The 13,031-nt window shown below is 58.3% G+C and overlaps 1 protein-coding gene across 1 annotated transcript in view; it reads right to left on the bottom strand.

Moving 5' to 3' along the window:
- Positions 1–878: 878 nt before the first annotated feature.
- The window catches only part of LOC104849975, a 33,766-nt gene continuing 21,613 nt past the window's right edge, over positions 879–13,031 (bottom strand). Inside the window, exons 3-4 of the mRNA XM_010606670.1 lie at positions 12,281–12,403; positions 879–1,781 (exon numbers count right to left, since the gene is read on the bottom strand). Coding sequence (XP_010604972.1) covers positions 1,372–1,781; positions 12,281–12,403 — 533 coding nt within the window. The 3' untranslated portion in view covers positions 879–1,371. The remainder of the gene's footprint in view (positions 1,782–12,280; positions 12,404–13,031) is intronic.

The following is a 13,031-nucleotide window of genomic DNA, read 5'->3' as shown; positions in this document are numbered from 1 at the left end:
CCTCTATAGTAGAAGCCTCACCCACGGCGCCCTGACAGCAGAGAGGCAGGGGACAGCATGATGGCTGCGGCTGAGGAGTAACGGAGCAGACAGCGACCGCTGGGACCACCTCAGCGCCTCGGAGAGACGGGTGCTGTTGGGCATCGTGGGCGCCGGCTCGTCCTCCCGCATGCGGAACAGTGATGGGGCCCTGCCAGCTCTGAGAACAAAGCTCCACGTCGGGGCCCACAGACACCACCACGCGCTCCCTCTCAGGAAGCCTTCCCGCTGCTTCCCACAGCTGCAGACCCCAGGGGCGCGGGAGAGTATCAGGCTTCCAGAAACAAGGGCAGGGTGTCTGGGGTGGTGGCTTAGTAGAGTCCCCCAGTTTGGTATCTTAAATTTGAAGCCTGAGACAAAAGAAAGACCGGGAGAGAGAGCAGGGCAAACCCAGCGTCAATACCAAGAGGCTGGGCAATAACTTCTCCCTGATCCATGGACATTTTTCTTCACCATAAACAAAACGTCATCTCTGTACCACAGAGAAGGAACTGAGCTGAGGCCCTAGGGCCAGCGCACCCCTGCCAGACAGGGGCCCAGTCGCCAAGCCTGTGCACACCCTTGCTTATAGTGACACAGCTCGCAATGGTCTGTCTGTCCACCAACAGACGAATGGATAAAGAAAACGAGGCAGGCACAGACCAGGAAATACTACTCTCCCGTGAAAAGGGACAGATTTGGGCCATTTGTGGGCAAGGGAGGCACCTGGAGACCATGTTAATTGAAATAAGTCAGACATACGAGCTTCAGTATTACATGGTTTCCTTTATCTGAAAAACTCAAAGTAGAACAAAATAAGTGAGAACAAAATAAAAAACAGGTACCAGGAGGTAGGGAGATAGGTCTTTTGCAAACAGGAAGGGGACCAAGACGGGGAGACACGGAGGGTGAAGCAGGGCTGTGCGCATGCACCAGCCAGGACGAGTGTGGTCACCACGACCGGCAGCCGGCGCCAGTGACCGGTAAGCTCAGAGGCGAGGTGGAGGGGACGCTGCACAGGGGAGACAGCAAGCACAGCTCCTCCTGTACCCTCAGACAACCCCAGAATTCAGAGACAGGACAGAGCTGAGGAGAGGGTGGCTGAGTAGCCGAGGCGGACATCAGGAGCCACTGTGGCACAGCCCAGCCAGGTCCGCTGCAGACGTCTGACGAGCTCGATGAAGAGCCAAGACCACCGAAACTTCCTATGGGTTCACCTCACCGAACTGCTGCTTCTTGTCGTTTTTTGGCAAAACTGAGCCTGCACGGTGGTGATCGGGATGTCGCGGTGAACGCCCCAGGCTGCGGCGCCCTGTGCGCAGACCGGATGGGGCGGGGACAGGAAGGTGCACATCACTGAGGAGCGGCGGAGCGGGGCTCGGGTGCAAGGCCGGGACAGAGGAGACGAGGGGACCACCAGGGTGCTGGCCCTCCCACCATGGGGAAGGAGAGGGCCAGGGTGCTGGCCGGGCTGGGTCCAGCAGGAGCGATCAGGACACGACCCTCTGCCGCATCGCAAGTTGGGGCAAAGGCCTGGGATGGGAGCAGGACGGCAGCAGCCCATGGAGGCCAAGCTGGCGGTGTGGGAGCCACGTGGCGTGTGTGCAGCACGTGTGTGGTACACCCCTCCGCACCACAGAGCGGTACATCAGCCCGGTTCCTGAGCTGACCATGGGGCAGAGCCCGAGGCCAGCACGTGTGTGCGCAGGGTCCTGGCGGAGCCTGGCACCGTGGCTGCCACACGGAGTCTGCTGTCCTTTGACCTGAGGAGGAAGAACGCCTCACTGGAGTGGCAGCTCCTGTCCCTCCCGCCACCCAGGGTCCAGAGGAAGGGGCCTCGTAGCACAGAGCGGTCACCAGGCTGCGGGTCACTCGTACTGACAGCCCAGGACAGCTCTGCGCGCTTGGGTGACCCCCTCCCTGTGGGGCTGCACACTCCCGGTGGGGGGCAGCGGGCAGGGGCCACATCCAAGGTCAAGTCCTGAGCTCTGCCAGGGGCCCAGCAGGGGTTTCCGGGGCTCCGCCCTGCTCAGAGGCTCCACTGCGGCTCTCACAGCAGACTGCCACTCTGACTCGCTGACCAGCTCCCCAAAAACTTTGGCAACAGGGTTAAGTGTTGTGAGCACTTAGCATTTCACACACACACACACACACACACACACACACCCATGACAGGAAACTCAGGCAGAACAGAAGCCCTGCAGTGTGTTTCCACACTGAAACACACACACACCCCCATGACAGGAAACTCAGGCAGAACAGAAGCCCTGCAGTGTGTTTCCACACTGAACAAAGGAGCTTCCCTTCCTGGCCCTCCCAGCCGAGACACCCACAGCTTCTCCCGTTGTCCCCGGGCCCAGAACACTCGCTCCGTTTCGCAAGCACCTCTCCAGGCTGTGTCTGGATGGTTTGGAGGAGCTGAGTCCATAATGAAGGGTTGCCGGGCCAGTGGTAATTACCGCAGAGCCCACCTTGATTCCCACCTCCTCCGCTCTGTTTGCCGCATGTGGGGAATTCCCTGGTACTTTCAACTCCTGCTAAAAGGATTCTGGAACTTGCTCTGCCGCCCACCTGCCCACCATGCTGGGTCCGAAACCTGTTCCACCCCATCCTTCCTTCCCTGAGAACATTCGGGGACACCACGGGGTGAGGGGCTGGGGAGGGAGGAGGCAGCTCAGCGGGTGGAGGGGCCTCCCCACAAGGAGGAGACACAGGCCGGGGTGTGACCCTGGCTGTAGCTTTCCTGAGCCACCGAGGTCAGGCGGCTCACCCTTGGGAGCTCACAGGGCAGTGCTGTCCCTAATGCGCGCTCACATGCAGAGGGAGGGTTCAAGGGACTACAGAGCGAGCCAGAGCTTTGGACAGCGGCCTCGGTGCCCCCACCTCCAGAGGCCAGTGAGGTGGGTGAGAGTCAGACAGCAAGGGTGTGTGCCAGGGCCATTGGAAGACCCCAGATTGTGTACAATCTGCAGCACAATACAGGGTGCTGGATGGCAGGGCTTCCCAGGAGCAGGAGGATGGAGAAGAGCAGGAGGGTGGAGGAGGAGGAGGAGGGGAAGAGGAGGGGAGAAGGAGCAGGATACAATCTGCAGCACAATACAGGGTGCTGGATGGCAGGGCTTCCCAGGAGCAGGAGGATGGAGAAGAGCAGGAGGGTGGAGGAGGAGGAGGAGGAGGAAACGCATCCATCCACAGGACATCTGGAGGAGTCCGAGCTGCTGCTGGACACTGGCAGGCAGACGCTGGACACTGGCAGGCAGACACTGGACAGGCCGAACCCCTGGAGGTCAGCAGTCCTGTCCTTCACAGTCGGCAGGAGCCTTGCCAAGGACCTTAAATCAGCACTAAGTCTCCCCACAGAAGTTCGTGTTTTATGTTATTTTAAACTTTAAATCTTGAAGGATTTATGAATTACTAATAACTACAAATTCATGAATCTGGAACAGGATCAGAATGAGACCAAACACTCCGTCACCCATGAAGAAGTGATTTTTTTCTTTCCTTCTTATGATTATCAACTTTGTGAAGCAGATTGGCCAGAGTCATTATTTCCAAGTTAAAATTGTTTTTTGTAATGCCTCATCTCACAGTCGTGTGCAATAACCACATCTATTTATTTTTTCTTAAGTAATCATGGTATTTCCATCAAAATTCATTAGAAGTCACTTCTAGAAGGATATGCTCTTAAAATATTCAGATTTATAGTTAATGTTTTATTAACCATATTTAGCCTGTAATTATTTTTCTAATGAAAATTATCCTGACGGCACCATTGGATGTTATGAGGCCAACAGTTCAAACAAAATGCAGAGAAACATTTACCCACAAAGGACTGTGCATTCATCACTTGGAGGAAGGATTTATGTGGTATATAATTAATTGTCGCCTAAGTCTGACAGCCCGTATTTTACTCCGATGCATTATTTACACTGGGGGAGGCGAAGTGGCTCACCCCTGCGAGGATAGGAAAACACAAGCGTACACATTACCTCAGTGGTGGGGCTGCAGTGCAATGAGCAGCCGTGTGGGACCTGCACCGCAAATGTGGATGTGCTCTATGTACACTGAACGTACATTCAGTATCTTACAGACGCTGTAATGGCGACAACAGGAGTTCATGCGTGTGCACGTGTGCGGCTTCTGCAGCGGCACCTCGGTTCACCGGCTTAATTCTTTCCAACTGAATAAATTCAGTGGTCAGGCCCAACGCCGACCTTCAGGGGAAATGTGATTCGGTTCGTGACCAGAACCACGGAGAAAGGAGATTGTGAACCAAGGTGTCTCTCCGTGTGCATTCAGACAGCATAATCCCCCAGCATGGTGCAGCACACTCGTGTGTGCGGCAGGACAGCAGCCCATCCGAGGCGAGCCTCAGTGGGTGGCACGCACGTGTTCTACAGCTGAAGGCAGCTGCCCCACCTCGCGGTGGCTGCTGTGGTGTGCACACAGTGTGTGTTCACACTCGGAACTTCCGACTGCAGAAATCTGTGGAGACTCAGGCCACAGCAGGCCGGGTGTGCTTCGGAACTGCGCTTCTCAGGCTCGCAGCACGGCTGGTGGTGAGGACAGAGGCCATTGCCGGGCGAGTGTTGGTCTGAGCAAGTACAGGCCATGCGCTGCTCTGTGCTGTGCTGCTCAGTCACCTCTGGGCTCACCGGAAAGCCACACGGAGCAGCTATGGACGTATCATTGCAGGCTGCTGGCTGAAGATGGACAGAAAACACGGGGGCCAGGACTGCTCTCCTGGAGGACCCGCCACACCAGGGCCAGGCAGCAGGAACCCATGCCGGTCCGCCCTGCAGCGGCCAGCATGTGCGTTCACCTTGCAGCCAGAGGGAGGCGCTATGCTCATGACTCCTGTGCCAAGTGGAGTGGGAGGCTCTGCTTGCCCAAACAAACCATTCCTACAGGCCAGGGCATTCACACCCTCAGGAGGCCTTTCTCCACGTGGACCCGCGAGCCTGCTCCTTACTACAAGAGATTCCAGGACGTGCAGAAGCCTGGGACACAACACACAAGGAGACAACGCACTCGCAACCCTACCTTTCCGTACTCCTTCAGCGACATTAGTGACGGAACTAGGGGACACTGACGCCAGCAAAGGGAGCCTTTGATTGAATGTTTCCATGCAGAAACAGGCCGAGGAGCCAGCGTGTGTGGTGTCCGGCTCCCGGGTGATGGTCTCAGCCGGGGGCAGGAGCGGTCGCGCCCCACATGTCTACCTGCCCACCCTGTGGTCTGGTCCTGTCCCACGGCACTGGGTGGCGCTCAGTGCCCCGCTTAGAAGGGGCTTGGCGGCCACTGTGGGTGCCCGCGGCTCCATCCTGAGCAGCAAATGGCACAGAGGCAGCCGGCGCCCCGGGGCACCTGTCTCTCTTCCTGTTGAGCTGCAGCCCCTTGAGCCCCAACATCTGTCACCCTGAGGAGCCTCCTCGTGTCACCGAGGGACCAGAATCCAAGTGTCGCTGGAGGGCTCCCTCCACTCCCATCCCGCACCGGCCCGCCAGAAACCTCCTAGGCCGGTTTCCATTGCTTGTTACAAACTCAAGCAGACCAGATTCTGTCAGCCTTCCTTAGCCTAGACTTTAGGACATGAAGAAGCCTATTTTTCCTCACTGAGCTCGGGAGTGAGATGGCCACGACGAGTGAGCTGGCGGCCCCTGCCCCAGCTCCCCCTGAAGTGGGCTGTGACACCCAGCACTGGCCCCCGACAGTCCAGGGCCGGAGATGGCCAAGGCCCTAGAGCGACAGAGCCCAGAAGCAGAAGAAGACAGGGACTGTCCAGGCCGATGGAGTGCAGGTGCCCCTGCCCCACCTCCCACGTGGTGCACACAGCTCTGTCCCACCCGGCCAGAGATGACCTGTGCTCCTGATCCACCAAATGAACATTTTTTTTCTAATTTTTCAAGTTACGTCAAAATTAAAGTTTGTGTAAAGAGCTGTACTGTTGTTCTGGGTACCAGGCGGAGGATCGCGTGGGATCTTGCAGAGATCTCACTGGAGATGTCCGCTGCCCATGTTTCCCAGAAGTCGGTGTCCTCCCTCCCCAGAGCACTCTGCCCTTTCCAGGAGGTGGCAACATCTTATGTGAGGCAACATGTCTCAGCACCCATCCCTCTGGAGGCTGAAGTTGGGGGCTTAGGGTCTTCCCAGGCTCCCCCAAACCTCAGGCAGCCCCGAAAAGCCATGGGTTGCAGTGGTGCTGGACAAGGTTACACAGGGAAGTGGCTTCAGAGACAGACGTGCACAGAGTGGGGCCAAGGGGCCCCGGGGACCCAGCTGTGTGGCAGGAGGGACCTGGTGTCCTCCTGAGGTTGGGGAGACATCGCATCCCCAGAGTCCACCCAAGGACAGCTGTGTAGAACTGAGCCAGGCATTAGCCTTGCCTCAGGATGGGACCCACGCAGCTGGTCTTCTGCTCCGCACAGAGCTCCCGCAGCCCTTGAGGGCCAAGATGGCACTGGGAGGGCCTGTGGGAGGATTAGGGCCTCAGGGTTGGGCTCTCAAGAGTGAGACTACAAGAGACACCAGAGCCAGTGGGACATGCTTGTACCCCAGCACTCTGGGAGGCTGAGGTAGGGAAACTGCTCATTTGAGCACAGACTGGGCAACTTAACAAGATCTGTCTCAAAATGTAAAATAGGCTAGGGATGTAGCTCAGTATGAAGGTGCTGGGTTCAACGCACAGTGCTGTAAAGAGGGGGGGGTGGACGGATCCTGCACCCTTGGTGACAGGGCTGAGCCTCCTTGGTGCCCTCCAGCCTGAGCCCTGGGATCCCTCGCCTCACCTCGCTGTGAGGGAGGCGTGAGCAGAGGCCCCTGAGTGTCGGTTCCGCATCTGGGATTCACATGGGACATGGGGCAACCCCCGCAGCTGCAGCGGGCTGACGGCAAAGCTGAGCCTCCGATCAGGGACTGGGGACTCTGAGTTTAGGTCCTGCCAGCTCGGGTGCCACACGCTGGGAGCTGAGTGACAGCTGTTCATTCCTCACCGCTGCAGAGTCAAGACCAAGAGCCAGGGCACCGCAGGCCGCACGGAGCAGCTCCCGTGGACTCGTGGGGAGAAATGAGTGCCAGGCGGCAGTGTGACCTCGCTCCTTGCTGCTGTTGTTGCTGCTGCGTGAGTTCCACATTGTGAACAGTGTCCTCTTTTATTCTCATGATGGAGCTTCTGGGACAGAGTCTCAAACACTGCCCAGGCTGGTCCCAAACTCCTGGTCTTTGGCAAGACCCTGGTCTAGCTTGACAGCGGTGATGCGGTGGGGCGTGTGCAGGGGTGCACTGGCCTGCGGGGTGTTGCTCTGGGCAGTACTCAGTGCCACAGCACATCGCAGGCACCCACAATGACTCCAGAACGATGCTGTGGTGACCGCTAAGAAGGACACAGTCCAGGGTGGCCACCACCCGCACACATGACAGAGCATCTGGCCTCAGTGTAAAGAGGGCACAACGGCGACATGACGTCTTCTGACACACAGGACTGCTTGGTCCTGCGTCTTCCTGGACCCGTGAACAGGCCCACGACACGCATGACACATGCCAGAGCAGGACAGGGCCGCCCTGGAGTCCCTGTGACCCCCATGCCCAGCGGGCTTGTGTTACAAATCCTCTAACAAATGCTTCCGTGCATAGAAACCCACGGCACAGACCCGTGAGGCCATGGGATCATTGCCCATGGGTGCGAGATGGGGCATGGACCTGGCAGCCAGGTTGTACAGGGGCTAGGGAGGACTCGCAGGGCAGCCAGGCTGAGCCCTGAGCGGGCAGCGAAGAAAAGGGACCTCTTCAGGAATCCTGCCAGGAAACGCGCTGTGGCCCAACCTGGGGGGCAGGAGCACACGTTCCCAATGTATTCACTGCAGCTGGAGAACGGACAGTGGCTTCCAGCATGCACACGCACAGGCTCTGTGCGAGGGTGTGTTGTGTGTCTTCTTCAAATCTGATTGCAACGCTGAGGCCCACGAGAACGCTGCCTGCACCTCCTGGAGGGGACCAGCGTCTGGGGCAGGGGAATCCAGTCCACCGTGGCGCCCGGGATGACGGAAGCCAGAAAGGCCAGGTCCAGGCACCTGGGTGGAAGCTGTCAGGAGACCCGCCCGCCCTCCCCCTGCCCTCACAGAAGACACGGATGGGGCACGGAAGACACAGCATCCTCACGCTGTCTTCTCCTCACAAGTGTTCCGCCCACTGCACCAGCCCTCCCCAGGCAGGGCACCACACCAGGGAGGGGTGGCAACCCCCCCAGTGACACCCAGACCGGCGGAGAGGCCCATCTCCCAGAGGCCACTGGGTATGGGGAGCTCATACAGGAGCAGAGCCCAGCATCCTTGTTAGCTGTTTCCCTCCCTGGATTAAAAAATTGAATTATACACTCAGCCTAGTTACTGAGCCTGTAAAGTTTATTAAAGTTTATCGACCATGTGTACACGCGTCGGGACCCGCTTCAATCGTGGCTCCCAAGACGGAACATTGAATTAGGGGCAGCGCTCGCCGCGGTGCAGCGGACTCCAGCCGAGCTACAGGTAGCCGGAGTCTCCTTCAATTAGACATAATCATCACTCACAGTCAGTAATTGTGCTAAGGGCTGCTTTCAAATCTGCGAGGGATTCGCATTTAATGTACTGATTCTGCTTGTCTCGGCCAAATTCACTGTGTACTGAAACCAAAGCAATTTAGTTCTTGCCTACGGCCTTTTTGGCAGTTCATCTAGTGCTGAGCACTGTAAGGACCCGAGATACAATTTAATCGCAGGCATCTGTGCACAGACAGACCTCCTCCGTCATGGGAGGGAAGGGGCGGCCAAGCCCTCGCTCCCCGTGAAGAACTGGGCCTTATCTCACCCCTGCAAAATAAAGCATTTAAGATACGGTAAAAAGCCACATCAAAAAATATTTTTTTCCTCGGGTTCATGAAATGCATGCTGGAGCGCTGACAGCCTCCTGCCCCAACCCACAGAAAGCACTTGCGCGAAGATCCAGGATTAACCATTTCAGGGTATTACAACACTATCGCTGGCTGCAGCTGACGGCCCGGCCCTTATTAAATAGGAGAGGGCACACTCGCTCTTTGTGAGTTTACAGAAAGATGGAAATTCCTTTCTGCCTGGGAGCCACCTCCTGTTCATCACCCGCCTCGCCCGGAAGGCAGAGGTGCCCTTGTAGGTCACACCGTCCCCACACTCGGGGCGTCTAGTGACTGGGTGTGGAGCGGCCTGCTGTGGAGGAAGGGCCCAGGTGGGGGGACACAGCCAGCAGGCCCCTCCGTAGGACACAAAGCCCACGGGTTTGCTTTTCCAGAGCCGTGGAGGGCCAGAGTGCTCAACGCCAGAGATGCACCATGGCAGCACTGGCAGGTGACTTATTTTCCTCAGAGCAAATCAGCCACGGAAAGCGCATGCGTGTGACTGCAGGCTGGAGATGTCGGGGGACAGCACGGAAAGGTGAGCCCAAGCCCCTGAGGTGGGTGCCAGGTGACATCCACTTCCTGTGCCCAAGTGGCCAAGGGCAAAGACAGGCCCCACAGGGCATGAGCTGAGAGAGGGGCAGCAGCACCACCCGTGATGGGAGAGGGCGCCAGCCTGAGCATCAGCACAGCCACCAACGGGCTCTCGGTCTCCGGCAGAGCTGGCGGGGCAGGGGCGGGCCTGCGGCCACTCACTGTCACTCTCACACACACACGCACACACACACACACACACAGTACACACCAGCACACGCCGTGCACTCCACACACCCATGCCACAGCAGCACACACTGCACACGACCCATGTGACATGCGCCGCACAAACACCGCACACTGCATCCCTCGTTCACACCACACAGATCACACACACACAACACAGGCCTCACACATGGTACACACTCACCCCACATACGACACACACATACGCTGTGTGTGTACAGTACACGGTCGCATCACATCTGCCATAAACACCCACGTCACGTACCGTGCCACCCTGTGACTGCAGAACACTGCACATCACACAATCGCATGGGCCTCACACACAGCACATCACATGTGCACGGCCCTACACCTCCCACCCACAGCACACATCCCTCGCTCACCTGCCACGTCGCATCACCCACACATGCACGTGCACATGCACGCACACACAGCACGCCTGCCCATGAGGGCTGGGGCCGGCCTCCTGGTCCTGGTCCCTGCAACTCAGTCCCAGCACCAGGCACCCAGCGCCCGGAGGGAGCAGGGCTGAGCTGCACGGACCAGGGACGAGATGCTCGCCTGGCCCACGGCACCCAGCCAGGAGCCACCCCGCCCTCCCAGTGCACCTCGCTCCCCACTCCTGTGGCGGCTGGCACGGAGCCACCCATCTCCCCACCCCTGAGGGGCAGAACTGGGTGCCTCAAGCGAGAGGCCAAAGTCCAGAGGGCGGTGTACCCCAGCGGATCACTGCCGCCCCCTGAGAGTTCCCGCCTGCTCACGTTTACTGCAAGGCTCAATTTGGTCTTTAGCTACTCACAGCAAGAGCCGGTAGCAGTGGCTACCAGTTCCTCGGGAAAGGGCACTCCAGCAGCACTGGGAGCTTCACTTTTCTGAATGGGGATTTCATTAATCCAGCAATAACGGCCTCTCCAGATGACTTCTGAACAGTTAACGAGCAGCCAGGAAAGTCCGTCCTCTGAGTAAGCCAGCAGCTCTGAACTGACCCAGCCGAAGTTCTCACACCCTCAGTCCATGCGGCGTGCTCAGCAGCCGTGCTCTCTGCACATGCCCCACTCCCTGAGGTGTGAAGTCACACTCAGGTGACAGCAGGACAGGAGCAGGTCCCCAGACAAAGCCTGCACACGCCATCCGTTGGGTAAGACCATTCCTCCCAGTCCGGAGAGCAATGTGCTGTGCTAAATAGAGAGACAGGCCGCCGGCCGGAGCCCTGCGCATCTCCACGGAATGTGCCATCTGCACCACATGGCGCTGCTCTGGGAGCACACCGTTCACCCCACGCCGGGTCAGGCTGGAGGCCTGAACGGTGAGACAGGTTCTGTATTTAAAAGAGACAGCTGCTCTCAGCAAGGCCGAGTGACGAGGTTCAGAAGCCTTCCTGCCTCTGACTCTGCTGGCGGGGGGTCACCAGCAAACAGGTGAAAAGCCAGGCAGAAGCGCCGATCCGGCGGTCTAAGGTTGGCACGTGCACCAACTGCACCCTCCAAGCAGGTCTACACCACCACGCTACGCCTGCCTGCGGATCACACACCGTGAGGATTTCTATCTCCTGGGCACTCTGGGGGCCGATGAGCAAGCTGGGTGGTGCAGAGACCCCGGAGGGGCTCTCCCAGAATTCAGCTCCCAGACCCCGCGAGGGGTACTCAGGGTAGGAAGAGCTGAGGGTCAGGGAGCCCTGGGAGCTGAGCACGGCAGCCCCTCTGACACCGGGAGACAGGGCCCTGCATCTGGAACGCAGGGCCTGACCCCCCAGGGACAGGCACACATCAGATCACCAAGAGAAGCCAGGTCACAGGTCAGGCCTAATACCTGACACCCACAATTCTAGAGCAGGGGTTTATTGGGCCATGGTTTTCAGAGGTTTCAGCCCTTAGTCTGCTGGCTCCAAGGCAGAGTGGACACAGCTCATGGCAGAACAGAAGGAAACAGTGAGGGATGGAGCTGGAGGAGGGAGACTGCCCTTCCAGGCCCCTCGGAGACCCAACTGCTCCAACCAGCCCTCACTGCCAGCGGCACATCCAGCTATGGACTCGCCAGATCCGCCCCGCAATCTGATCACCGCCCAGTGATCCACCAGGAGCACAGGAGCTTTGGGGGCCGTCTAGATATGAAGCACAGCACCGTCTTCTACCAAAGGCAACTGCTCCAAAAGGGTGGGGAGAGAACGAAGAGATGGAGGGAGGGAGGGGACGCACACCAAACTAGGACGTGCTACGTAAGGGGCCTACTCCCGTACCAAACTAGGACGTGCTACGTAAGGGGCCTACTCCCTACGGTGGATGTAAGCGCTGAGCCCCGCAAGCACGGACTAATGAAAAAGATTTTAACTTTAAAACTGAAAAGAGGATTGATTACAAGAACCATAAATAAGAAGGTAGTACTTTAGACCTGGAATTCAGACTGAACAGGGTGGCTCAGGAACCCGGGCCTGCCGGGGCACCGTGCGGAAAGCGGAGTCCACAGGTGTGTGTCAGCTGCTGAGCCACGACCACAGGGGAACCTGCCGAGAGGGGCAGGGCACAGTCTTCGCATGAACGTGCTCAGAAGATGTGCCGGGCACCGAGCCTGGGCTGGAGCTCACCTGGAAACAAGGGCGCTTCGGCACCAGCCTCCCCTCCCGGAGGGCCACCAGCCGTGCCAGTGTCCCATGTGTGGCAGGCAGGTGCATGCTTCCCGAGGCATTTGGTTTGTCTCTGTGCAACACCTTGTCCAGGAAGAAAAAGAAACAAATATTAGTTGTCCCCACAGCAAACATCGAGTCCGTCAGGCAGTGTGGCTGGGAGCCAGAGTCCAGGCTGGGCACAGAGGACGTATGGGGGAGTCCGCGGAGGGGCTGATGGTGGGTGGGTGGAGCCACGCGTGACTCCCTCTCCGGCCACCCGCAGCACACACTGGGCACGGATCGTCTTGGGGCCGGCACTCTGAGACACGGGCTGGAGGCTCCCCACGGTAACCCAGGGCCCTGCTGGCCCGCATGCAGGCCTTTTATCCGTGTGAACAGCATGGCTCTCACTGGCCCCATTCCTGTGCATTTTGCTCCAAATGTCTACCGCACGGGAGCCCTCCCGTGGTGGGAATCATCGCTGTGAGACGAAAGAAGCCCGGGTCCTGCGCCGAAGACCAGCTCGCTGCATCACAGGAGCAAGCCTGGAACCTCGCTCCGGGCAACCCCTCCACAGACCCTCATCCTGGCATGACACAGCAGTGGCTCACAGTGGCTAAACCTGTAACACACAGACGAGGCCCAGAAGCCCGGGGACATCTTGGGGTAGGGAGTTCAGCTTCTGAATGGGATGTTGTACTTTTTTTTTTTTTTTTTTTTTTTTTTTTAA

This window comes from Fukomys damarensis, unplaced genomic scaffold (assembly GCF_012274545.1).
Source record: "Fukomys damarensis isolate Sample0158 unplaced genomic scaffold, DMR_v1.0_HiC HiC_scaffold_1, whole genome shotgun sequence".
In the NCBI taxonomy this organism is placed as follows: Eukaryota; Metazoa; Chordata; class Mammalia; order Rodentia; family Bathyergidae; genus Fukomys; species Fukomys damarensis.
Note: the sequence above shows the minus strand (reverse complement) of the source record. Positions and strands in the feature narration are given on the sequence as shown.